The 27,879-nt window shown below is 44.9% G+C and overlaps 1 protein-coding gene across 1 annotated transcript in view; it reads right to left on the bottom strand.

Moving 5' to 3' along the window:
* Positions 1 to 12,250: 12,250 nt before the first annotated feature.
* LOC140187524 (GAS2-like protein 2A) overlaps positions 12,251 to 27,879 on the bottom strand; it is a 46,505-nt gene continuing 30,876 nt past the window's right edge. Inside the window, exon 6 of the mRNA XM_072242883.1 lies at positions 12,251 to 16,310. Coding sequence (XP_072098984.1) covers positions 14,552 to 16,310 — 1,759 coding nt within the window. The 3' untranslated portion in view covers positions 12,251 to 14,551. The remainder of the gene's footprint in view (positions 16,311 to 27,879) is intronic.

Here is a 27,879-nt window from a genome sequence, read left to right as displayed (position 1 = left end):
TCCTCCTACACTGCAATAGTCTCCCATTGGGCAACCGAAGGGCAGGGAAGGAACTCCGGCTGCAATGCTTTCCACAAAGCTTTACAGACCTCCAAAATTATGGAGGACACATTACGCTTTTATGAAAAAAGAGGCTCACTTTAAAATTGTTTACCCCGAGAAAGACTACCATGACCGTGAAGCCTTGCACGGGCAGGTGTGTGCGCCTGCGTGACGTGCCTACATTGTAGAGCGATGCAGACACACCAACGCACAAGTGTAAATGCTCACAACGGCGTTGCCCACTTGCGTAGGCTACAGCACAAGCTTGACGCACAGGTATAAATCAGCCTTTAGACAACAGCAAGCGGGAGAGTCTGGCCCAGCCACTGACCCTGAAGGAGCATATTGGCTCCATTCATTCCTTCATTCCTATAAAACTCCACGAAGCGACAACTTACCAGTTGACTTGTATTGACTCCATGGGACTGGATAGCGTCAGATCTGCTGGAAGTGTACAATGTTACGCTTCTAGCAGGCAGCATGTTAGACTCCATGGGGAAGGGCATCAATACCCTCATCGGCAAGCAAAAGGGGAAAGGGACACCATTAGGAATTGGGGACCCACCTCACTATTGAATGCAGATTACAAAATCCTGTCCATAGCCATCAGCAACAGGGTCAAGTCTGCTCTGGGATGGGTGATCTACCCAGCCTAAACGTGTGCTGTACCTAGCAGGAAGCTATTTGACAGCCTCATGCTGTTCAGGGATACCATCCCCTACGTGCAGGATAGGTGCATAAACACCTGCCTGGTCAGCTTGGACCAGGAGAAAGCTTTCTACAGGATATCACACACATTGATGGTGGACATGCTTTTCTAAATGGGCTTTGGGGAAGGAATCAGGAACTGGATACAACTGCTCCACACCGACATCTGTAGAGCAGTCCAAACCAAGGGGTGGGAAACAGATAGGTTGCCCATTGCCTGGAGTCAGGCAGGGTTGCCCACTCTCCATCTGGAAGGACAAGAGCATAAGAAGGGTTGCCAGGTAGTGGAGGGACTCAAGTGAAAACCTCCCTGTAGATGGATGACATCACCATTTTCTGCGTGGATCTGAGATCAGTTCACAGATTGAGATGGCATCAAGAGTCATTGTTAACCAATGTGAAGAATGAGGCCATGTTCCTTAGCAACTGGCCCAGCCGATCCAGTGTTCCCTTCACCATCAGACCATGAAGGTACTAGGGTTCTGGTTCAGAGAGACCGGGGCATGCAACAAGAACTGGCTGGAGCAGATCGGAAAAGTAAAACAGAAATTGGGATCGAGGGGAGGATGTTCCTTCTCAATATTTGGGAAGAACCTAGTCACGAGGTGCGACATGCGATCAGGGCTGCTGTACTTGGTACAGGTGTGGCCCATCCTCCGCTCCTCCATATTGAAAATCACCTGGGCCGTCTTCCAGCTCTGCTGTGGATCTAAGATGGAGCAAGTCAGACAAGTCACAATGTACAAGTGCCTGGACAACAGGCGCAAAACCATACCCAGTGTCCCCCTCATCCTAAACACAGAATACTCTGCTGGGACAGAGTTCACCTTGTCCTCACCTACCACCACACCAGCCTCCGGATCCAGCACATTATCCTCTGCAACTTCCGTTACCTTCAACAAGACTCCACCACAAAGCACGTCTTTCCCTCTCCAACCCTCTCCACTTTCCGCAGGGATCGTTCCCTCCGTGACTCCTTGGTCCACACGTCCCTCCCCACGGATCTCCCACCCGGCACCTATCCCTGTAAGCGCAAGTGCTACACCTGTCCCTACACCTCCTCTCTTGCCACCATTCAGGGCCCCAAACAGTCCTTCCAGGTGAAGCAACACTTCACTTGTGAGTCTGTTGGGGTCATCTATTGCACCCGGTGCTCCCGGTGCGGCCTCCTCTACATCGGTGAAATCCGACACAGATTGGGGGACCGCTTCATCGAGCACCTCCGCTCCGTCCACCACAACAGACAGGATCTCCCAGTAGCCACCCACTTCAACTCTGTTTCCCATTCCCATTCGGATATGTCCATACATGGCCTCCTTTACTGACATGATGAGGCTAAACTCAGGTTGGAGGAGCAACACCTCATATACCGTCTGAGTACTCTCCAGCCCCTTGGTATGAACATTGAATTCTCCAACTTCCGGTAATTCCCTCCCCCCTCTCTTCCTCCATCCCAGTTTCACTCTGCCCCCCCCCCCAGCTGCCTATCACCTCGCTCATGGTTCCGCCTCCTTCTACTACACATTGTGCTTTCCCCTATTCCTTCTTTACCTTTCCTGCCTATCCCCTCCCTGCTCCCCCTCCCCCATCCCTTGATCTTTCCCCTTACTGGTTTTTCATCTGGAACCTACCAGTCTTCTCCTTCCCACCCTCCCCCTACCTTCCTTTTTAGGGCCCCTGCCCCCTCCCTCTTCAGTCCTGACGAAGGGTTTTGGCCCGAAATGTTGACTGTTCATTTCCACGGATGCTGCCCGACCTACTGAGTTCCTCCAGCGTATTGTGCGTGTCCCCCTCATCCTGATGGCCATATTTGTGTATGGCTGCCTCTGGTTGTGTGTGGGACTTAAGTACGTGGGCAGCACTGCGTGTTGAGCCTCAGTCTGTCCCCAGTGTTGCAAAGGATGGGTCAGGCCTCAGGGCTGGGCAATGTACCAGTCAGCTGGACATTGCTGCACTACTTTGTGGAAAAGTTCTTCCAGACCAACACCTTTGACCACAGGTACATCAGGAAGTGGTCATCACAGAATATCCTGCAGGAGAAGGACGCAATGGATACAGTAGGATGGTTGTCTGAGCAGACTGTCCAGACCATTTGGCAGAACGCCTCATTGCCTGATCTCACCAACAGGCACCAATATTGTGCTTGGACGAAGCTGAGAGCCTCACCCAGCCAGATCCTACCTGCATGCCCAGAACATCACTTCAGCCACGCTCCTCTCCCTAGGTAACTGTGGTGGGAATGAGACTGTGAAGGGGATATGGAGAACCACGCAAGGGCCAGCATCAGGGTTCATCCTGAGAAGCCGCATGACAGAGGCTCCCTGGTCTACAAGCTGGTCCCAGGGACACTCAGAAAGTTGAACATCAAGTGCTGCTGGAAGATCATCAACTTGGTGAAAGACGTTCTTTGGTCTGCCAGCACATTGAGATGTCAGTGGAGGAAAGCTGCCGACTGGCACCTTCCAGGCTGCGAGAGTGAGTGCTGAGGGGTGCGCTGAGCAACAGGAAAATGGTTTCCGTTCTTGGTTTCAATGCTGCAAGCAGTTTAATGACTTATTAGATCAGGTCAGGTTAGCACTGTGTTACAATGAAGGTCCACACACCTTTTGGTTTCTTAGCCATATGCATGCATATTTTCAGTGACTGGTTTACAAGAACAATTAAGCCTCAATGTACCTTCCCTTCCCTTTCAGTAATTATCTGCCTTCCTGTTTTAGCCACCGTATATGACCTCAACTATATTTACATTACACTAAATCTGCCTTGCTTTTGCCCACTGACTCAACCTGCCCAAATCACACTGGAACCTCTCAGCTCACACTCCCACCCAGCTTTGTGACATCCACTAATTTAAACATTTAATTCCCTCAGCTAAAGTGTTAATATATATTGTGATACATAAAGTCTTCTCCTGGTTGCTTGTTGAACCATGCTAGAACCTTTGTCCCAGAGTTCCTACTGACTCGTTAATTCCTGTTATAGACAATAGACAATAGGTGCAAGAGTAGGCCATTCAACCCTTCGAGCCAGCACCACCATTCACTGTGATCATGGCTGATCATCCACAATCAGTATCCAGTTCCTGCTTTATCCCCATAACCTTTGATTCCGCTATCTTTAACAGCTCTATCCATCTCTTTCTTGAAAGCATCCAGAGACCTGTCCTCCATAGCCTTCTGGGGCAGAGCATTCCATATATCCACCACTCTCTGGGTGAAAAAGTTTTTCCTCAACTCCGTTCTAAATGGCCTACCCCTTATTCTTAAACTGTGGCCTCTGGTTCTGGACTCACCCATCAGCGGGAACATGCTTCCTGCCTCCAGCGTGTCCAATCCCTTAATAATCTTATATGTTTCAATAAGATCCCCTCTCAGCCTCTAAATTCCAGAGTATACAAGCCCAGTTGCTCCAATCTTTTGACATATGTCAGTCCTGCCATCCCGGGAATTAACCTTGTGAACCTACGCTGCACTCCCTCAATAGCAAGAATGTCCTTCCTCAAATTTGGAGACCAAAACTGCACACAGTACTCCAGGTGTGGTCTCACCAGGGCCCTGTACAGCTGCAGAAGGACCTCTTTGCTCTTATACTCAATTCCCCTTGTTATGAAGGCCAGCATGCCATTAGCTTTCTTCACAGCCTGCTGTACTTTCATGCTTGCTTTCAGTGACTGACGTACAAGAACACCTAGATCTCGTTGTGCTTCCCCTTTTCCTAAATTAACTCCATTTAGATAATAGTCTGCCTTCCTGTTCTTACCACCAAAGTGGATAACCTCACATTTATCCACATTAAACTGCATCTGCCATGCATCTGCCCACTCACCCAGCCTGTCCAAGTCACCCTGCATTCTCATAACATCCTCCTCACATTTCACACTACCACCCAGCTTTGCGTCATCGGCAAATTTGCTAGTGTTACTTTTAATTCCCTCATCTAAATCATTAATATATATTGTAAACAGCTGCGGTCCCAACACTGAACCCTGCGGTACCCCACTGGTCACCGCCTGCCATTCCAAAAGGGACTCATTAATCACTACTCTTTGTTTTCTGTCAGCCAGACAATTTTCAATCCATGTTGTCCTCACGAGAACAGGAAAAAGTTTACAGTCACCGGGGACTATTATCCCACACCAAATTACTTTTCCTTATAGCCCATTTCAGCCCATCAAGTTTAGGCTGATTCTCTAACCAATCCCATTCCTCAATTAATTTTTCCTGTCCTCTTCAGTCCCTCTAAGTTCTCCACAAACCAATACACAGCCATAGACAATTTGCAATGCTCACTTATGCTACCGGCTATAATGTCTTTGGGATGTGGGAGGGATTCGGAGTAGCTGGAGAAACACATACAGTCAGAAAGAGAACATATTGTACAAAGTCCCCACACAATGCACCAGAGGTCAAAATTGGACCCAGCTATCTGGAGTTATGATGTAGCAACTCCACCAGCTTCATAACCAAGTTTGAAATCCATCAGATACAGCAAGGAGCTGTGCATCAGTAAAACTTTCAGTGACACAAATCTACCACACGTTTCAAGGCAGACCAAACCACACTCACAATTGTTACAGATCTTTGACACTTGCTTAAGCCACAGCCCTTTACCTGGCATCAGCTCTTGTGATTTCCAAGCAAGATTAGTGTAACATCTCTGCACTTCAGTTTATCCCTTGAGAAAAATGAACTACAATTGGCTATAGCATTTTAGATGACATTACGTGCAAGAACCAGTTAGCAAAGCCCAATACAGCAATCATAATTCCAGGTAAGTGCGAAGCTGTGCATTTTTTACACTAATAATCAGTCCCTTCAAGAAAACATTCTCCAATGATTTATGCCAGTACAACCAATTGTACAGAAAGAACAAGCAATGTTTGCTGAATTGATTAATTTTTAAATGGCACTTATGCCATCATTTATTTTAATGAATAACATTTTCAGCAAAGTAATGGCTCAAATTCATATCACAAATATTCCAGAGCGATTTGATTAGCTTCCTGCTACTTGACACTTTGGACCAGGCAATTGTGAAGCAGAATTGAATGACGAAGTGCTGTTTTCCTAAGTGCCAGACAATTAAAATAGCAATGCTTTTGTGAGGGAATGCTGGAAGCAATATTATCTACAAATGATGCTACACACACAAAAAATGCTGGTGAACGCAGCAGGCCAGGCAGCATCTATAGGAAGAGGTACAGTCGATGTTTCAGGCTGAGACCCTTCATCAGGACTAACTGAAAGAAGAGATACTAAGAGATTTGAAAGTGGGAGGGGGAGGGGGAAGGGGAGATCCGGAATGATAGGAGAAGACAGGAGGGGGAGAGATGGAGCCAAGAGCTGGAAAGTTGATTGGGAAAAGGGATACAAGGCTGGAGAAGGGAGAGGATCATGGGACGGGAAGCCTAGGGAGAAATATAGATAGATAGATAGATAGATAGATAGATGATAGATAGATAGATAGATAAATAAATAAATAAATAAAGGATGGGCTACGAAGGGGAGGTGGGGCATTAACGGAAGTTTGAGAAGTCAATGTTCATGCCATCAGGTTGGAGGCTACCCAGATGGAATATAAGGTGTTGTTCCTCCAACCTGAGTGTGGCTTCTTCTTGACAGTAGAGGAGGCCATGGATAGACATATCAGAATGGGAATGGGACGTGGAATTAAAATGTGTGACCACTGGGAGATCCTGCTTTCTGACATATCAGAATGGGAATGGGGCGTCATCTGCAGATTTCCTCGTGTTTACAAATGATGCTACTCAGGAAATGTAACCCAACATCTATGGTCCCAAACATGTTGGTGGACACGTGACATTTGGCACAGAGAACATACAGAGGTGGCATTGATTAGGTCAGGATCTATTTCTTTGGAAAACACATTTCTCAGTCATGGGGAAACATGTTTCTGTGGATACTCATTGCCAGAGATCACCAGCAGCCCAGTGGAAGATGTTATCTATGATTTTGTGGTGTGAATCACCATCTCAGCAATACCTCATCTATTTCCTTGGTAGTGTGTCCACAGAGGGTACCAGGCACTTCATTATCACCTGCTGTTCCATGGACAACCTCATCTTCAGGAGTGCTCAGCCTGTAGGTGAGGTCCTCCTGCAGCAGCCATCTAGAGGGAGATGTGGAAAAGTGGAGAAGCTTCCTCTCAACAAACTGTCAAAGCCAATTAGACTGAACCAAAATTCCTTGAAGACCTTACTCCATGGCCTGAAAGCAAATGTTGAAGACCCCTTCCCTCACTGGGCTTTGGGATTCAGTTGACAATGTTCATTGGTTAGCGGTTTCTGACCAACTCCAAACCTGTCACTTCCCCTGTGGAAAACCTCACCCACAACCGGAGGCATTGTTCACACTGAAACATGAAACAAGTCTGTGCAGAGCTGACCGCTATCACTGGCCAGTGACTGTCGAAGGACGGGACACTAATTAGCTGCCAGTGTAAACAAAGCAACAGGAATGTAACGTCCATTCTCATACCTTCCCATGGATTCTCTGCCTCAATAACCAATCACTCCCGAAGGTTTGTAGTTAGGGAAAGGTACCAAAGATAGTCCCATCATGTGCACCAATGTTCACAAGAACTTTGCAGCATACATAGACAGATTATCAACACTTTATAAAGCAATGTTGAGGCCTCACTTTGGAATATTGTGAACAGTTTTGGGCCCCTCATCTTAGAAACCATATGCTGACGTTGGAGAGGGTTCGAAAGAGGTTCACAAAAATGATTCCAGGATTAAACGCAAACAACAGGAATTCTGCAGATGCTGGAAATTCAAGCAACACACATCAAAGTTGCTGGTGAACGCAGCAGGCCAGGCAGCATCTCTAGGAAGAGGTACAGTCGACGTTCCGGGCCGAGACCCTTCGTCAGGACTAACTGAAGGAAGAGTTAGTAAGAGATTTGAAAGTGGGAGGGGGAGGGGAGATCCAAAATGATAGGAGAAGACAGGAGGGAGAGGGATGGAGCCAAGAGCCGGACACGTGATAGGCAAAGAGGATATGAGAGGATCATGGGACAGGAGGCCCAGGGAGAAAGACACCTTATATTCCGTCTGGGTAGCCTCCAACCTGATGGCATGAACATTGACTTCTCTAACTTCCACTAATGCCCCACCTCCCCCTCGTACCCCATCCATTATTTATTTTTATACACACATTCTTTCACTCACTCTCCTTTTTCTCCCGCTGTCCCTCTGACTATACCCCTTGCCCATCCTCTGGGTTCCCTCCTCCCTTGTCTTTCTCCCTGGGCCTCCTGTCCCATGATCCTGTCATATCCCCTTTGCCAATCACCTGTCCAGCTCTTGGCTCCATCCCTCCCCCTCCTGTCTTCTCCTATTATTTTGGATCTCCCCCTCCCCCTCCCACTTTCAAATCTCTTACTAACTCTTCCTTCAGTTAGTCCTGACGAAGGGTCTCGGCCTGAAACGTCAACTGTACCTCTTCCTAGAGATGCTGCCTGGCCTGCTGCGTTCACCAGCAACTTTGATGCGTGTTGCCAGGATTGAACGGCTTGTCATATGAAGAGCGTTTGATGGTTCTGGACCTGCGTTGACTGGAATTCAGAAGAATGAGAAGTGATCTAATTGAAGTCTATTCAATACTGAAAGGCCTTGATAGAGTGGATGTGGAGAGGGTGTTTCTTATGTGGGAGAGTCTAGGACCAGAGGACACAATCTCAGAATAGAGTGCGTCCTTTTAGAACATAGATAAGGAGGAATTTCTTTAGCCAGAGAGTGGTGAATCTGTGGAATTCGTTGCCCCAGGCAGCTATGGGAGCCACATCTTCACATATATTTAAGACAGGAGTTGATGGATTTTTGATTGGCCAGGGCATGAAGGGATACAGGAAGAAGGCAGGAGATTGGGGTCGAGAGGGAAAATGGATCAGTTATAATGAAACAACGGAGCAGACTCGATGGGCCAGATGGCCTAATTGTGCTCCTATAGCTTATGGTTCAGGAACCTTGCCGAGAAATTACATTATTAAAGTCTGCACACCTGACATAACACAATCAGCTGCTCTAGTTACCGGTCGTAATCGGAGATCTCCAAGTCTCCAACTCTCAGCCACGCCACATCGTATACCTTGCTGATTGACCATCGCTGATCTGCGATTTGAGTGACTTTCAGGACTTTGTGGGAAATAAGTGTGGCCACATGAAGCAACTCTGAGAGCTTCATAAAACAAACTAATGGCAGACCTTCCGTAGGGCAAGCACCATAGATACTGACAACAGCTGACTAGTGCAAACAGTGAAGAGAAGTACAATTCCTTTAAAACACCTCCAGGTCGAGGAATCACTAGCAATCATTTCAAAGGCATATGATTATATCTAGTAGACCTTTAATTGACAAGACGTCTCAAGATATGTGCTCAGCATGATGAGATCAAAGAAATGCCTCACCTTGCCATTTGCTTGAGCTTTCTGTCAGTGTTAGAGATGCTTATATTGCCTTCAGTCTGTCTCTGTGCGGTCGGGGCTTAAAGAAGTTTATCTGCAATGGGTCAGGTCAAAGAGAAGACAGTGATCTGAGAAAACCTCACACTGCTACAACAGAGGCCAGGAAAATGGCACAACTACCATAGTGAGCAATAGCTACAGATACTATTGTCTGCCGGTCCACATACCTCACTTTTCCATCCCCTTGTTGAAGGAGAACACCAAGAGATCTCAAGCACAATCAGCAGCACGGTCGTGTAGTGGTTAGTGTAATGCCATTACAGTAGCAATGATCAGCAATCGTTGCCATTACAGTACCAACCACTAGCAATTGGCGTTCAATTCCTGACACTGTCTGTAAGGAGTTTGTACCTTCTCTCCGTGACTGCACAGTTTTCCTCCAGGTGCTCTGGTTTCCTCTCAGGTTCCAGTGATGTACTGGTTAAGATTAATAAGTCATGGACATGCTATGTTAGTGCTGCTAGGATGCTGACGCTTACGGGCTGTTCCCAGCACATATTTGGACTGTGTAGGTCATTAACACAAATGACACATTTCACTGTATGCTTTAATGTAGATGTGACAAATAAAACTAACCTTTAAAAAAAACTATCAAAAATTAATGGAATGGTTGTCGATACCTAAAGACCACCACAAGTGCACGGTGACACATCTTTACACAGCTACTTTCACTGCTCCATCCCAGCTTTTCTTTGAGTTGTTGATGCTAAACAACATGCTCTGAGGAATTTAACTGTTATCCAGTCCAGGTGCATTGCGGCTTGGTAAGACAGCAAGAAACCTGTGGACACAACTTAGCACATCATACAAACCGACCTGCCTCCATGGACCCTGTCAATGCTTCCTGAAGCCAGCACAGTTGAAGAGCCCCTCCCTCCCACCCTGGACATTTACCCGACTCCCTCCAATCAGGCAGAAGGTACAAAAGCCTGAAAACATGAAGGACAGCTTCTACCCCACTATTATAGAACTATTGATGGTCCCAGAATACAATAAGATTCTTGACCTCATAATCTACTTTGTTATGGCCTTGCACCTTATTGCTTGTCTGCACTGAACTTTCTTTGTAACTATAACATCTTATTCTGCATTCTATTATTGCTTTCCCTTGTACTGCCCGGACACGTTTATGTGACAATGTGATTGGTATGGACGGCATGTAAAACAAAGCTTACGCTGTACCTCAGTACATGTGACAATAATAAACTGATTTATAATCTGTTATTAGAATTATTTATTATTTATTGAGATACAGTACGGAGTAGGTCCTTTGAGCAGCATCACCCCAGCAATTCCCTGACTTAATCCTAGCCTAATCATGCAATTTACAATGACCAACTTACCTACCAACTGGTACATCTTTGGATCGTGGGAGGAAACTGGAGCACCCAGAGGAAACCCACATGGTCATGGGGAAAACGTGCAAACTCCTGACCCACAGTGGTGGGAATTGAAGCCTGGCCGCCTTTACTGTAACCGCTACACTACCATGCCGCCCCTATCAAACACAAATTAGTAACTATGCACTGATATTAACTAATCACCCTGTATTTCCCTTCTGTGTAGATTTGTTGGAGTTCCTACTGCAACAGTGACTCTGTTGCATCTACAACCAGGCTGGTGGGAAACGGTTCAATTTCCATGGGATTCAAATCCAAACCGTTTAACCATGAGTATCCCTTAGAATTGCAGACTTGCTATTCCAGTAGCTTGCCCTGATGGATTGTAGTTAGCTGGCCTTGAGATGAGAACAGAGACTTAGCCCAAGAACTAGGATGCAAACAAATTTAGACAGCCTAGACTAATGGATAAGATCATAATGTAGGCTGACCAGGAATAGTCAAGCAGAGAGTCATACAGTAAGGAAGCAGGTCCTTCTACCCACTATGTCCAAACCATCCATCAAGCACCATTTTTACACTAGTTCTTACACTGATTCCATTTATTAGCAACCCCAGAATTTACACTCACCTACACATTGGGATAAATCTGTCATGGTCAGTTAATCTACCAACTCAATGTTTTTAAGATGTGGGAGGAAACTGGAGCTGACGGGGTTGGGGGGGACCCACATGCTCACAGATGGAACATGCAAACTCCACATAGTCAGCACCCAAGGTCAGGATCAAACCTAGGTCACTGGAGATGCGAGGAAGCAGTCCCACCTGCACCACTGTGCCATCCCAAGGCTGGAGGTAATGAAGGCATCAATGAGCACGTCTGAAGCTCAGATGAGGCAAGGGCACACTCGATCCGCGTCGCAAAACTGGAAGGAAGCAGCCTTCACAATGGATATAACACCAAGGTTTATGTCTGTAAAGGTTCTCAGTCATCCAGGTCACTATATATCAAGCAGTAGTAAATCAAGGCAACTGGACTTGCTGTGTTGTCTAGAAGCCATTTCACCACTCATCCGAGAGGCTTCTGCAGTTCTGCTCCATGGTGGGTAGTTTTCCGGTTTAGAAACTCTGTGAGTTGTTTAAAGGTAGAGTATAGCAATCACATGAGGGTCATAAAGAGTCGTAGAGGTAATGAGAGGGTCATTACTCTTATCTTTGCATGAATGGAGGTGTGAATGGTTGTGGAGACGCTGGGGTAGAGATATTAGGACTGCCCTATCCCTGAACAGAGGGGGTGGTACGACACCACCTATCAGCTACTCACAATGCATCTCTAACATCTCTACTTACTAACATCTCTACCCCGGCATCTCCACAACAGTTCACACCTCCATTTGTGCAAAGATAAGACTAATGACCCTCTCATTACCTTTACGACTCTTAACGGCTCTTATGTGATTGCTATACAGTATCTTTAAACAACTCACAGAGTTTATAAACTGGAAATCTAACCACCATGGATCAGAACTGAAGAAGCTTCTCAGATGAGTGGTGAAACGTCTTCCAGACAACACAGCCAGTCCAGTTGCCTTGATTTACTACTGCTTGAAACACCAAGGTTTCAAACAGAGTCAGTGATTAAATCATATATTTTAAATGAAAATTCCTTTATTACAAAATGATTATTTGTTTATGTTTCACAAAAGATATAGGCTGCAAAATAAAAGTTCTGGTAGGCACGGCAAGGAAATTGTTTCTTATTAAATGTTCAACTCCACAGAATTGAATGTACCCAAGAGGGGTTAGTGCACTACTATCAACAGAACACAATTACGACTGGGCATAATTACTATGAATACTTATTCTGAGCAATAGTGATGCACAGCATAACTTGTTCACAGCCAATTGGCATGAATACTTGCTGCAAATGACGGTGTGTTAAGGGGAAAAATGAGTGCAGATCACAAGAGTCCTCAGCAAACACACTTCCAGTGGAACAGATGCTAGCCTATAATAATAAAGCAGAAATACTAGAAACACTCAGAAGACATCTGTATTCCCTCCTTTTCTCTTCCAACGGATGCTGCCTGACCTACTGAGCATTCCCAGCATTTTGTGTTTTTATTTCAGGTTTGCAGTGCCTGAAGTTTAGTGACTTCCATTTACACATGATGACAAGGTCATCACTAATAATGAAACATCACACAAAGCCAGGGATTCCCAGCCTTTTTCATGCCATGGACCCCTACCATTAACTGAGGGGTCTGTAGACCCCAGTTTGGGAACTCCTGCGCCAAATACTGGTTTATCTCTGAAATTCCTGGCCTATACTGCTCTGTGTCAAAGACAGACACCAAGTCATAGAGTAATACAGCACAGGAACAAGCCCTTCAGCCCCTACTCTGCTATGCCAAGACACCCCTCTAAACTCATCCCATTTGGCCTATAAGCCCCTGAACATTTCCTATCCATGTACCTGTGCAAAGATCATTTAAATGTTAATTGTACTTACTCCACTGGCAGCTCACTCATATGTGTAAAGACTCTGTGTAAAGAAGTTGCCCTTCAGGTCCACTTAAAACTTTTCTTTGTAGAAGTTGGCGTCTTGGACCTCCAGAAAGTGGTCCACGGGGGTGATTTATAAGTTTGTGGCCTCATGTAGACGATGAGTTATTAACTTCAAACTTTCTGCATAATCACTCAAAGAGTTGAACTGCATGTGCATGTAACAAGAGCTGTATAACTCATCTCCTTCTACCTTAGGCCACGACCTTATCAATCACCTCTGCTGTGGACCACTTTCTGGAAGTCCAAGATGTCAACTTCTATAAAGAAGGGATCTGTGTGCTCCACAACCGCTGGACTAAGTGTGTAAACGTAGGAGGGGACTATGTTGAAAAATAAATGTGCTAGGTTTTCTAAAATTGACTCCTTCTACTGTAGGCCACGAACTTATCAATCGCCCCTCGTATATTCATTGTACATTAGTTCATCTCAGAGGTTCAGTAGGCAAACCCTAGCTTTAGCACAATGCTGGGTGGTGTGTTCTTAATTTCTGCTCACCTTTGTGTGTGAAGAAGTGATTCCTGACTTCATCCTGCTCTCTCTATTCACATATTCTAACCTGCCATTTGCCCTAAACTATACTTAATCACAGCTTAGGGCAAGACTGGAGACTGAGGTGTCCAAGAACAGGTCTAGCATGAGATGATGTTGGATTTATTGCAAAACACAAACTGCTGGAGGTGCTCAGCAGGTCAGGCAGCATCTGTGGAGGGAAGTAGACAGTCAATATTTTGGGTTGAAAGGGGCCACAGCCTGAAATATTGACCCACTGAGGTCCTCCAGCACTTTGTGTGTTGTTCCAGATTTCCAGCATCTGCAGTTTCCTGTGTCTCTGTTTAGGACTTAATGTTCAACCAAACCAAACCAAAAAAATGGAAATATCCTGTTAACTCAGTGCTTAAAACCTAACTTCTTCTATAATCTCAGTGGTGACATCATGCCTATTATTTTTTTTTGTGAAATGATTTGTAAACAAATTTTTAAATCAGCATTTGTAAACATTATTCATAGACTTTCTAAAACACTCAGTTTACAAAATAGTGATGAATAAATATGTTAATTAGTGTCAAAAATGATCTATCCGTTGTTGCCCTTCAAATACTTCATTTTAGTTGAGATTTCAGCTTTTTCCCCATACCTATCAGGATAAATTAACATTCAGATGGGATGGTTGACATGCAAATGCCCAGAACATGTTTACATGTATTTTTACTGTGTGCTGTTATCACCACATTTAATTCTATTAGAAAAATCTTCTGCTTGCCAAGTGATAATTGCTTTGTATTGCTTTTCAATTGTGCAGTTGATCAACCGATAGATTTGGTTTTAAACACTGGTTTTAAACAAAGCAATAACCCCACATAAAAATATCAATGGTTGGAGATTAGGTGTGTGTGGCTTTAAAGTTTTAAACCCAAGACCCCTTATCTTCATTTCCTTGCCCAGTGTCCCGTGTAATGGATTGTTTCTCCAAAGTTCTACCTTGCCTAGAGTTCATACGCTGAGGAAGCCAGCAGTCCTCTCCCGAGCCAACATCTTCTGGCTGTGTCAATTTCAAAGAGGATTTCTGTTTGCCCTGACCCTGAGATCCCACAACTCTGCTGTTAGCTTTGAAAGTTTTATGTGAACTTCCTGATTTTGTGGTGCTTTTTAATGCTTTATCTTCCTGTCTGTAGGATAATGGTGTTGGGATTCTGGATGGCTTTTTCTCTGGCCTGTTGTCCCTCCTGGGACGTATTTTGGACCGAAGTTTCAGCTTGTAAATGGAAGGAACTCTCTCTGGCTTTCTTAAGGACCTCTTTTGTCTTCCCTGTTGAACCCTGGTCTTCTGAAGACTGTAGGATGGGACTGGCCAATCAAATGATGAGTTGGTGTCAGATCCTTCATTGGTGGACAAGGAATTCAGCTCAAGAGTAGTCGTTGCATTTTGAGACACTGGCATATCTCTCCTCATAGCACCCTTAAAAGAATTTCCCCTTTGGTCAAATGTTGAACAAACCTTATTTGAACTTTGGTCTGCAGCTCTGTCAGAGAATGGCTTGCTAGTTTCTAAATCATCCAAACCAGTTGGCTGGAGCCCAGCACTGGAATCACGTGGCACCATTTCCAAGGAGGTCTTCGCTATCCAGTTCTTAATGTCCACATGATTGAGGCTAGGTGCTCCACTCACGAGCTCGGTGAGAACATCACCAAAACCACTCTCATTCTGGATAAGTTTCGCTGAGGGTAGCGAAGCCTCATTGCCACAACTGGAGCACTGATTGCCATTATTGACATGCTTGGCTCCAGCTTGCAAAGGGGAAATCGAGTACTTTGAAGGACCCACATTAAGTCTTTGAGCTTCCTTCGGCTTTGGGGAGCTGACTGTTTTTGCTGGTGAAGAACATTCACTGGGCTCACCCTCCTCCAAATTTTCCCCAAGTGAGCACAACTGCAGAGTTTTCATATTGGATACAATTTCATCTTCAAAGCATCTATACAATTCTGATTCCTGCATGGGATGAAAAGGTGGCAGTGTAAGTAAGCATGCTTTGCTTCTGCTGGAGTTCATGTCTTTATTGTTGTTGTTATTTAAGCTGTAAGGGTCTAGCGTCCTTGATCGAATTGGACTTTTTTGCAGATTTGGGTTCTTTGATCCATTAACTGATGGTTTTCTGGTAGAGCTGGAATCTTGCCAGCAACCATCCTGGTCCGTGGCAGAGGAGGAAAGAGGCAAAGTGTTCTGCCCAACACTTTGAGCTACTTGCAGCTTACACTGTTGGCTGGGTGCAGGCGAGTGACTTCTTGCCATTCCTTTGGCGATTACAGAGCTCATTTCTGAAGCAGCTTTGTGAGCTTGTGTCAAAGCCCTGCTGCTTTGCTTGTTCATATCTGAGCTGCTTTGGTCAATTTTGGAAGGAACACTCTGGGTGTTGACCCAAGAACGACTCATCCTGTTCTCTGACTGTTGAGGAACAGAAGAATGACTTGGCACTTTGGATTTGTCCACAACAGATAAGGCACTGCCCTTATTCTCCTGGGCTGCAGAATAGGGCTTTGTGGCCACTGGCAAAGCCCTGGTCTTCTCTCTCCCTGTTCTTGCTGCAGCAGTGAGGCTGGAATTGGCTTTACCACTGTTGATGCTGGTTGAAATCTGGCAAGATGGAGTCGAGGACTGATCTCTCTGCCTAAGTAATAAATCAGAAACATCCATCAGTAGGAAGTGAAACAGATCATGCAAAACTCTTTACTAGCCATCATTTGAAATTATGGTGAAGATCTGCCATTCAGGCACAGAGAAAGCAAGAATACAATGGATCAGAAGGTGGAGCAAAGGAATAACTTTACTGTATAGCATCATGTGCCTAATATGGACCATTTGCAGGCATTTTTGTTGGACACCTAAATCATGGGTCCTCTTACATATGTCAATGAGGAACTTAATGCATCTTTCAGGTGTCCTCAAGTGATTGGCTGAGTCTTTTTCTAGGGTAGGAGAGTTTACGAAAGGGGGCATATCTGAAAGGTGAAAGGAGAAAGATTTAAAGTCGATCTGATATTTTATTATATTTTGTCTTCAAATTTGACCTACTGAAATGAATCACTTCACACTTATCTGGGTTGAACTCCATCTGACACTTCTCAGCCCAGTTCTGCAACCTATCGATGTCCCGCTGTAACCTCTGACAACCCTCCAGACTATCCACAACACCCCCAACCTTTGTGTCATCAGCAAACTTACTAACTCACCCTTCTACCACTTCATCCAGTCATTTATAAAAATCACAAAGAGGAGGGGTCCCAGAACAGATCCCTGAGGCACACAACTAGTCACCACCCTACATGCAGAATATAAACCATCTACAACGATAGTTTGCCTTCTGTGGGTAAGCCAATTCTGGATCCATAAAGCAAGGATTCCTTGGATATGATGCCTCATTACTTTCTGAATGAGCCTCACATGGGGAACCTTATCAAATGCCTTACTGAAATCCATATAAACTACATCTACCTTCATCAATGTGTTTTGTTACCTCCTCAAATAATTCAATTAGGCTTGTAAGGCACGGCTTGCCCTTGACAAAGCCATGCTGACTATCTCTAATCAGATCCAAATGTTCACAAATCCTGCCTCTCAGGATCTTCTCCAACAACTTGCCCACCACTGAAGTAAGACTCACTGGTAGAAAGTAGAAAGATATGACATAGGATCGGAAGATGTTGAATCCTTGTGGATTGAGTTAAGAAGCTGCAAGGGTAAAAGGACGTTGATGGCAGTTATATACAGGCCTTCCAGCAGTGGCTAGGAGGTGGACCACAGGTTACAACAGCAAATAGAAAAGCCGAGTCAAAAGGACAATGTTATTGTAGTCATGGGAGATGTTAACATGCAGGTCGAATGGGAAAATCAGGGTGGTAATGGATCTCAAGAGAGTGAGTTTGTTGAATGCCTAAGAGATAGCTTTTTAGAGCAGTTTGTCGTTGAACCTACTAGGGGATCAGCTATACCAGATTGGGTGTTATGTAATGAACCGGAAACGATTAGGAAGCTTAAGGTAAAAGAACTCTTAGGAACCAGTGATCACAATATGATTGTGTTCAACTTGAAATTTGATAGAAAGTAGTAAAGTCTGATGTAGCAGTATTTCAGCAAAGTAAGGGAAATTACAGTGGTATGAGAGAGGAGTTAGCCAAGGTAAATTGGAAGGAGCAGCTGGCAGGGATGAGAGCAGAGCAGCAATGGCTTGTATTTTTGGGAAAAATGAGGAAGGTGCAGAACATGTATATTCCAAAAAGGAAGGAATACTCAAATGTTAAAATAGTACAACTGTGGCTGACAAGGGAAGTCAAAGCTATTGTAAAAGCAAAAGAAAGGGCATACAACAAAGTAAAAATTAGGGGGAAGACAGAGGATTGGGAAATTTTTAAAAACCTACAGACAGCAACTAAAACAAATCATTAGAACTGACAAGATGAAATATGAAAGCAAGCTAGCAAATAATATTAAGGAGGATACTGATAGTTTTTTCAAGTGTGTTAAAAATAAAAGAGAAATGAGAGTGGATATAGGACTGCTAGAAAATGAGGCAGGAGAAATAATGGGGGAGAAGGAGATGGCTGATGAACTAAATGAGTATTTTGCGTCAGTCTTCGCTGTGGAAGACACTAGCAGTATGCCTGATGATGTAGTGTGTGAAGGAAGAGAAGTGGGTGCAGTTACTGTTACAAGAGAGAAGCTGCTCAAAAAGCTGGAAGACCTAAAGGTACATAAGTCACCCAGACCAGATGAACTGTATCCTAGGGTTCTGAAAGAGGTAGCATTAGAGATTGTGGTGGCATTAGAAATGATCTTTCAAAAATCATTGGACTTTGGCATGGTGCCAGAGGACTGGAAAATTGCAAATGTCACTCCATTCTTTAAGAAAAGAGGAAGGCAGCAGAAAGGAAATTATAAACCAGTTCGCCTGACTTCAGTGGTTAGGAAGATATTAGAGTCATTTGTTAATTAAGGATGAGGTGATGGAGTACTTGGTGACACAGGACAAGATAGTACAAACTCAGCATGGTTTCATTCAGGGAAAATCCTGCCTGATGAACCTGCTGGAATTCTTTGAGGAGATTACAAGTAGGATAGATATAGGGGATGTAGTGGATGTTGTATATTTGGACTTCCACAAGGCCTATGACAAGGTGCCACACATGAGGCTGCTTACCAAATTAAGAGCCCATGGTATTACAGGAAAGTTAATAACGTGGTTATAGCATTGGCTGATTGGTAGAAGGTAGTGAGTGGGAATAAAAGGATCCTTTTCTGGTTAGCTGCCAGTGACTAATGGTGTTCCGCAGGGGTCAGTGTTGGGGACCACTTCTTTTTATGCTGTATATCAATGATTTAGATGATGGAATAGATGGCTTTGTTGCCAAGTTTGCGGACAATATGAAGATTGGTGGAGGGGCAGGTAGTGTTGAGGAAACAGGTAGGCTGCAGAAGGACTTAGACATCTCAGGAGAATCGGCAAGAAAATGGCAAATGAAACACAATGTTGGAAAATGCACGGTTATACACTTTGGTGGAAGAAATAAATGTGCGGACTATTTTCTAAACAGGGAGAAATTGCAGGAATCTGAGATGCAGAGGGACTTGGGAGTCCTTGTGCAGAACATCCTGAAGGTTAATTTTCAGGTTGAGTCGGTGGTGAGGAAGGCAGATGCTATGTTAGCATTCATTTCAAGAGGTCTAGAATACAAGAGCAAGGATGTGATGCTGAGGCTTTATAAGGCACTGGTGAGGCCTCGCCTTGAGTATTGTGAACAGTTTTGGGCCCCTTAGAAAAGATGTGCTGGCATTGGAGGGGGTCCAGAGGAGGTTCACAAGGATGATTCCAGGAATGAAAGGGTTATCATACGAGAAATGTTTGATGGCTCTGAGTCTGTACTTGCTGGAATTCAGAAGGATGAGGGGGTGATCTCATTGAAACCTTTTGAATGTTGAGAGGCCTAGACAGAGTAGATGTGGAAAGGATGTTTCCCCTGTTGGGAGAGTCTAGGACAAGAGGGCACAGCCTCAGGATAGAGGGACACCCTTTCAAAACAGAGATGTTGAGAAATTTCTTTAGCCAAAGGGTGGTGAATTTGTGGAATTTGTTGCCACATGCAGCTGTGGAGGCCAGGTCAGTGGGTGTATTTAAGGCAGAGATTGATAGGTTCTTGATTGGACATGGCATCAAAGGTTACAGGGAGAAGACAGGAACTGGGGTTGAGGAGGAGATTTAAAAAAGTATCAGCCATGATTGAATGGCAGAGCAGACTCGATGAGCCAGATGGACTAATTCTGCTCCTATGTCTTATGGTCTATAATTTCCTAGGTTATCCCTACTCCCTTTCTTGAACAAGGGAACAACATTTGCAACTTTCCAATCCTCTGGTACTTCTCCTGTCCCTATTGATGATGCAACGATCATTGCCAGAGGCTCAGCAGTCTTCTCCCTTGCTTCCCACAGATAGCCTGGAGGATATCACGTCCAGTCCCGGCGACTTATCTAACTTAATCCCTTCCAACAGCTCCAGTGCATCCTCTTTCTTAATGTCTATACGCTCAAGCGTCTCAGTCCATTGTAAGTCATTCCCACAATTGCCAAAGTCCTTTTCACTGGTGAATCCTGAAGCAAAGTATTCATGAAGTACCTCCTGCTGCCTCCTCCAGTTCCACACCTGTTTCCACTATTGCACCTGATTGGTCCTATTCTCATACAGCTCATCCTCTTGCTCTTCACATACTTGTAGAAAAGCCTTAGGATTTTCCTTAATCCTGCTCACCAAGGCCTTCTCATGACTCCTTCTAGCTCTCCTAATTTCATTCTTGAGCTCTTTCCTGGCACCCTTGTAATTTTCTAGAGCTCTAACAGTACCTAGTTTCTTGAACCTTTCATAAGCTTTTCTTTTCTTCTTAACTAGTTTTTCTACATCCTTTGTAAACCATGGTTCTTTTACCCTACCATCCTTTCCCTGCCTCAATGACAGATAAGGACCAAATGTAAGGAAATGGGAGAGGACAACTTGTACAGTATGGAAAAGTTGGGCTGAAGGGCCTGTGTCTGTGCTATAGAACTGTATGACTTGGTGAGCACATTCACAGTGGGTCAATGATACTATCCCCTCCAGCTCTTTACCCCACTAGAAGAAATTAAACCAGATTATATAATCCACATTGAGCCTTCTGTTAGATCGCTGAAGTTAACTGAGCCCCAATGATTGTGACTACTAGCAGCTTGTACTCTAGTGGTTAGCATAATACTAATAGTGATCGCTTTCTGCCACTGCCAGTAAGGAGTCTATATATTCTCCCCGTGACAACATGGGTTTCTCACGTGCTCTGGTTACCTCCCACATTCCAAAGGCATATGGTTAGGGGTGTGTTGTGTGCATAATCTATTGGCTCTGGAAGCATGGCAAGACTTGTGGGCTGCCCTACACAAGCGTTGCTATATTGATCTGGCACAAACATCGTTTTTCACCGTATGTTTCAACGTTTCAATGCAGGCATGACAAATCCAAGATTCAAGATTTTTTATGTCACTTCCAGTGCTGCAAAATAATTGATGCAGCACAAAAAATCCCACAATAATTAAAAACACAGTAAATATAAATTATGTAGGATAACATATATACATAAATTGCTTGTGCGCCCATAATGTGACACTTGGTACAGAATTGTCTGTACGCAAGGTGACTGATAGGAAATGATAAAGTAGTGGTGGTTGGGGGTGTGGAGGGGTGGGTTAGTGGGTGGAGGTGTTGATTAGCCTTATTGCTTGGGGAAAGTAACTGATTTTGAGTCTGTTGGTCCTGACATGGATACAAAGTGGCCTCCTCCCTGATGGGAGTGGGACAAACAGTCCATGAGCAGGGTGGATGGGATCCTTCATGATGATACTGGCCCTTTTCCTGCACCTTTCTGTATATACGTCCCTGATGGTGGGTAGGCTGGTGTTCGTGGTGGGTTGGGCAGCTTTGGCTACACATTGTAGATCTTTCCTGTCCACTGCAGTGCAGTTTCCGTAGCGTGTAGTAATGCAGCTTGTTAGGATGCTCTCTGGTCCGCAAGTGTAGAATGACACGAGTACGTAGTCCAGCTCGCTTCAGCCTCCCCAGAGAGTAGAGAATGAAGTTCATCTTTAAAATCTTCCTGGTGAATATTTATTGGTGACAGATAGTTAGCATCCTCACATAATGAAAGAGCGAGGCTGTTAACTGTGGGACCTGCCTTTTCAATTCCCCTCCATAGCTTGATGGGTTTTTGAAAAAGTCCCCACTGACAGAGCAAGAGACCGGATGAGTTCTTGCAACCCAGACGGACTTTACTGACAATCATCTTAATGTGCTTGTTGAGTCTGACATTCCAATGTCCGTGGGAGGAGCACAGAGCCCGTCTGATGTGAAAACATTTACCCAGGGCCCTTCTGTTAACTGCACGTTGGAACCAATACAATAGCTTTGTGAGCCGGGGAAATGGGAGGTCACACCATAGCAGTGTGAGGGTTGAGAGGAAGTCGATGCCGATACACTGGAGATCAGCAGTTTCAGAGCACTGCCCCGGGCAAGGCCATGGTCAGTGCTTTATCTCATCTCTGCTCTACTCCTGTGGCAGGCCATCTTCCCTGCAGATTGCAATGGGCGGTGGCACAAATCAATTTAACAGCCCCACAGGAGAATCATCAGCTTCCAGCAAGATAAGCCCAAACAACTGCTGTTCCTGATTGTTAACTGTATTCCGACAGAGCCCACAGAGAACTGGTAAAACAGGCTGCACTGTTAAACACCCTCACTCTCTCAGAACTTAAGGTTACATTTTAGCTGTCACTGATAAATATTCACAAGTAGTCACAATCAACGGGGTTCAATTAGCTTCAACGTTCTAATATGATGAACAGCATGGATTTTACATTCTGGTTTAATTTCTTCTACTGGTGTGAAGAGAGCTGCAGATGTACCACAGGGCAGCATCACCCACGCCTGGTACGCCGACACCCCCGTGTTGTCCCACCTGAGCACTAAAGCCAAAATCTTTCGCCTCAGAGTTAACGTCAAGATTATCCCACTTATCATTTCCAAGGGCACTTGATATTGAACAGATTCACTGTCAGACATGCAAAAAAAAAACAGGATTGTGAAAGGCGAATGGAATTGTAGCTCTTAAACAAGTGATCTGACAACACAAGTTATGGTGTAGTTATATAAAGGTCTGGTCAAGCACCAACTGGACTACGTTATTGGTCAGTGGGGAAGGACAATATCAGCCTTAAAGCAAGTGAAATGTAGTTTCATTAGACTAACAATGGTACTAAATAAACAACTGACTGCACAGAACAGGGCTATGTTCCCTAGAAAGTAATACATGAAATAATTAAAGTATTTAATTAAACGGTGCACAGAAACTATACCCACTGCTGCGGAGCTTACAGCAAACCTTGAAATCAAAGTTTGACAGTTCAGAGATAACATCAAGAAGCCGTCTCCACGCCAGAAGCAGTCAAAGTCTGCAATGCTGTGTCTCAAGATTAATATACTAGCACTGGAGGCAGTCTAAACATATTATGTTAATTCCTGGATATGAGGGCTGTAAAATCAGCTAAACCAGTTGTATCTTTAAAACATTAGAATTTAATAACATGGCAAGGTAACCTCATCGAAATGCAATAAGTGTTAAGGGGCATGAAAGGCTAGAAGTTCAATGGGAGAGTCTTAAACAAAGGGGCAGCCATTTAAAGCCAAGGTGTGTCGGAGTTCTTTCTCATTGAGGGTGTGAGATTCTTGGAATTTTCTACCCCTGAAAGTTGTGGAGGCTGGACCACCGGCAGGATTTAAAGAGTGGGGGGATTGAGTACTTGGGGAACTGCAATAGAAGAGAAGACGAGGTCAATTGAAACAAGGTGTCGTGGGTGTATTTAAGGCAGAAGTTGATCATTTCCTGATTGGTCAGAGCATCAAAGGATACGGCGAGAAGGCAGGTGTATGGGGTTGAGTGGGATCCGGGATCAGCCATGATGGAATGGCAGAGCAGACTTGATGGACTGAATGGTCTAATTCTGCTCCTGTGCCTTATGGTCTTATGGACTTCAAGAATAAGCAATGAGGATTATACTATCTGGCTAACCTCACTGACGTTGGGATTCAGAAACGTGAAGGTATATCACATGCTGGTGAGGGTCACTTGAGCAATAATGGAATTACTTTCTCTTCAGGGTTAACATCAAGATTGCTTCATGTATCAGTTCTGAGGGCTCTTGCCATTCCACATGCAGACTGCACACAAACCTTGGTCACTGGAACTGCGAGCCAAAAGCTCCACCAGCGGCTACACTGTGCCACTGTATGCAAGGCTCTTCCAGCTGTAAGGGCTTTAACACAGAATATCTTTTCCACCACTGCTACTTCATGACAAGACACCATCCAGTTCTGTGTGGACACCACCCTCAGTTTCTGCTAAACTTAGGATGCTAGAGATGAAATTTCTGCAGGTCTTTCCCCTGCTTTCCCTCATACCTCCCTGGGGTAAACTGCTAAATAGTAGCAGGTATTTGCCTGTACAGGCTCACTGTGATCACTGCCTGGCTGAGAGGTACAACACTTCTACAGGAATGTTTTAATTATGTTGATTTCTCATTGAGTATTACACAGAAAACAGTCACACAGTTCCATTATCATTGTATTCTCTGCATCTCATATCTTCCTCACTAACATTTTCCCTTTAATTCAGGGAACTAAGAAAGGGAATCTCTCTCATAATGAGGACACTGTTTGCACTGACCCAGGTGACACCTCATCCTGTCCCAACCTAAAACACCCGAATGTTTCTTTGGGGTCTCTTATGTGGAAAAGTTCATTATGAGGCCTTTTCTCCTTGGAACGATGGAGGGTGAGAGGTGACCTGATAGAGGTGTATAAAATGCTGAGAGGCATTGATCGTGTGGATAGTCAAAGGCTTTCCCCAGAGTTGAAATAACTAACATGAGAGAGCACCGTTTTAAGGTGCTTGGAAGTAGGTACAGAGAGGATGCTGGGGTAAATTTATTTATTTATTTACATAGAGAGTGGTGAGTGCATGGAATGGGCTGCTGGCAACAGTGGTGGATGCGGATACAATAAGGTCTTCTAAGAGACTCCTGGACAGGTACATGGAGCTTAGAAAAATAGAGGGCTATGGGTAACCCTAGGTAATTTCTAAAGTAAGTACATGTTCAGCACAGCATTGTGGGCTGAAGGGCCTGTATTGTGCTGTAGGCTTTCTATGTTTCTACTATTGCTTGGAGATCTCACCAAACACATTTTAACATTGGCTAAGTGCTGCATATTGATGGGGGGAGGGTAGAGAACAACACAAGGCCTTAAGATATAGAAGCAGAATTAGGCCATTTGCCCATCCAGTCTGCTCTGCCATTTCATCACAGCTGATCGACTTTCCCCCTCAGCACCAATCTCCTACCTTGACTAATCAAGAATCTATCAACCTCTGCCTTAAATATACCCAGTTACTGGCCTCCACAGCTGCCTGTGTCAAGGAATTCCACAGATAGAACATGAAACAAACATGAAGAAATTACACCTGAACAGCATTACTTGAAACTGATGGCAATGGGACTGCGACGAGCTGACGGCTGGTATTCTGCCTGGATGTCCATAACCAGTGGTGTTCCGCAGGGACCGGTACTGGGGCCCAGCTCTTTGTGATTTTTATAAATGACTTGGATGATTAAGTGGAAGAGTGGGTTAGTAAGTTTGTAGTTGACACAAAGTTGGTGGTGTTGTGGATAGTGTAGAACGTTGGTGTAGATCACAGCTGGACATTGATCGGGTGCAGACCTGGGCTGACAAGTGGCAGATGGAGTTCAATCTGGAAAAGCGTGAAGTGATACACTTCAGAAGGTCAAACGAAGGCAGAGTATGTATAAGGTTAACGGCAGGATTTTTAGCAGTGTGGAGAAATAGAGGGATCTTGGGGTCCACATCTATAGCTCTCTCAAAGTTGCCATGCAAGTTGATAGGGTTGTTATGAATGAGTGTAAGGGGTTTCTTCTTTGATATTATTCGCTAAGGCTAATAAAATGGCTTCTTTGTTATGATATAATAAAATGGCTTCCCCATAATGTTAACTGCTGAGTTAACGGTAGCAGCTTGTTTGGGTTATAATTACTGTTAATGGGAATTGTATTAATTTGCTAACCAATTGGGATAGATGTTATTCTTTCTGTGTATTTGTAAGCTATTGCTTTCGTGGGCTCTGGGCAGAAAGCGTGATGGGGACAGAGAGAGGAGATGCGATGCTGTAAGATGGGCGAGGATCAGACCCAAAAGGGAGTCCGAGGCCCAAGAGCTTTTCGGGAGGAGAACCGAAGAGGAAGGACGTGCTGGACGCGCTCTGGTTGACCACTGTGGTTGGTCCCAGGCGGGGGGCCAAGGAGGTCAGAGGGGATCGAATGGTGGAAAGAAGACCCCGTTAATTGAGCTCCAACCATTGTGCATGGAGTGGTTGAACTCTGATAAGTTTGGTGCCTTTTACTTTCCTTTTATATTATATCTCTATTAATTACATAGTTCCAGTAAGATCTATAAAGTGTAATCTGTAAATCGTACATTGTGTGCTGTCTGTTATTTGGCAGGGTGAGGTACATCACACAGCATCCACACAAACTTGATTACCCAGTTTGGCGGGGCCGAAGGCTGCTCTCCCTGGATGAAAGCGAGCTGAGCGAGCCTGAGGCTTACCAGGAGCCTGCATGAGTATGGTGTGTTGGCCTTCGTTAGCTGGGGAATTGAGCTCAAGAGCCACAAATGTTGCATCTCCATAAAATCCCAGTTAAACCACACCAAGTTTTCTGCGGCAAAGGGACCCATTCTTGGGGTTTCACAACTGGCCGTTTTTCAGCACAGCAAGGGCTCGGCCTAAGAACTTGGCTCACCTTCGGAGGCCTAGGATCTCGGGGCTCTGGTGACGGGCGGATCGAAGGTCGGTGTCACGGCAGGAGAATCGTGTGTCGCCGGGGAAGATGTTGTTTGTTATGTCTCCCCTCTCGCTGTGAAACGGAGACACCCCTTTCTCCCTTATTAGGGAGAGGGAGAGCCTGTGGTATGTCGAATACCGGGTGAACGAGTAGTTTTTGGAGTACTGCAGATCTGTGTCTCTGCTGTTGCTTTGCTCATGCTTGAGTGCTCGGTGGTGGGTGCCGATGCTTTTTTTGCTGGTAGGTAGAGGGGGGATTGTTGCTCACTGCCGCTTACGTGCGGGAGGGAGAGGAGCTGGGGGTGTACTTTGGGGTTCTAACATTTAACTCTTGTTCATTCTTGGGGGCACTCTTCTGTTATTGTAGATGGTTGCAAAGGAAAAGCATTTCAGGATGTATATTGTATACATTTCTCGACATTAAATCTATCTTTGAAACCTTTGAAACATTAAGAGAAAGGGCAAAGAAATGGCAGATGGAATACAGTGTAGGGAAAGGTATTGTTGCATGCACTTTGGGCAAAGGAATAAAGGTGTAGACTATTTTCTAAACAGGGAGATAACTCAGAAATCAGAGGTGGAAAGAGACTCCTGCAGGATTCCCTAAAGTTTAATTTGCAGGTTGAATCATTGGTAGAGGAGAAAAATGAAACATTAACATTTCATGAGTGACACTCAATGTAGATTGGGAGACTGCTTTGCGAGCACCTACACTGCACCTGCCAAAAAAAAATGTGATCTCCCTGTGGCCACCCACTTCAAATCTGCTTCCCATTCTGACACGCCAGTACATGCCTCCTCTTCTGCCGCAATGAGGCCACACTCAGCTTGGAGGAGCAACACCTTACATTCCATTTGGGTAGTCTCCAACTTGATGGCATGAACATTGATTTTTCAAACTTCCGATAATGTCCCTTCCCCCTTCACCATTCTCATTTCCCTCTCTCACAGGCCCATCACCTCTCTCTGGTGTTCCTTGCCCTTTCCCCTCCCCCTTCTCCAGCCCTTTACCTCTTCTGCCAATCAACTTCCCAGCTCTTCACCGCACTCCCCCCACCTCCGGTTTCACCTATCATCTACCACCTTGTACTTCCTCACCACAACCCCCCAACCTTTCTACTCTGACTTCTCATCTTTTTTTTCCAGTGCGGATGAAGGGGCTCGGCCCGAAATGTCGACCCTTTACTCTTTTCTAAAAGATGCTGCCTGGCCTGCTGAGTTCCTCCATCATTTTGTGTGTTGCTTTTTTTTTTCAGCTC

The sequence above is a fragment of the Mobula birostris genome, chromosome 25, assembly GCF_030028105.1.
Source record: "Mobula birostris isolate sMobBir1 chromosome 25, sMobBir1.hap1, whole genome shotgun sequence".
Classification (NCBI taxonomy): domain Eukaryota; kingdom Metazoa; phylum Chordata; class Chondrichthyes; order Myliobatiformes; family Myliobatidae; genus Mobula; species Mobula birostris.
Note: the sequence above shows the minus strand (reverse complement) of the source record. Positions and strands in the feature narration are given on the sequence as shown.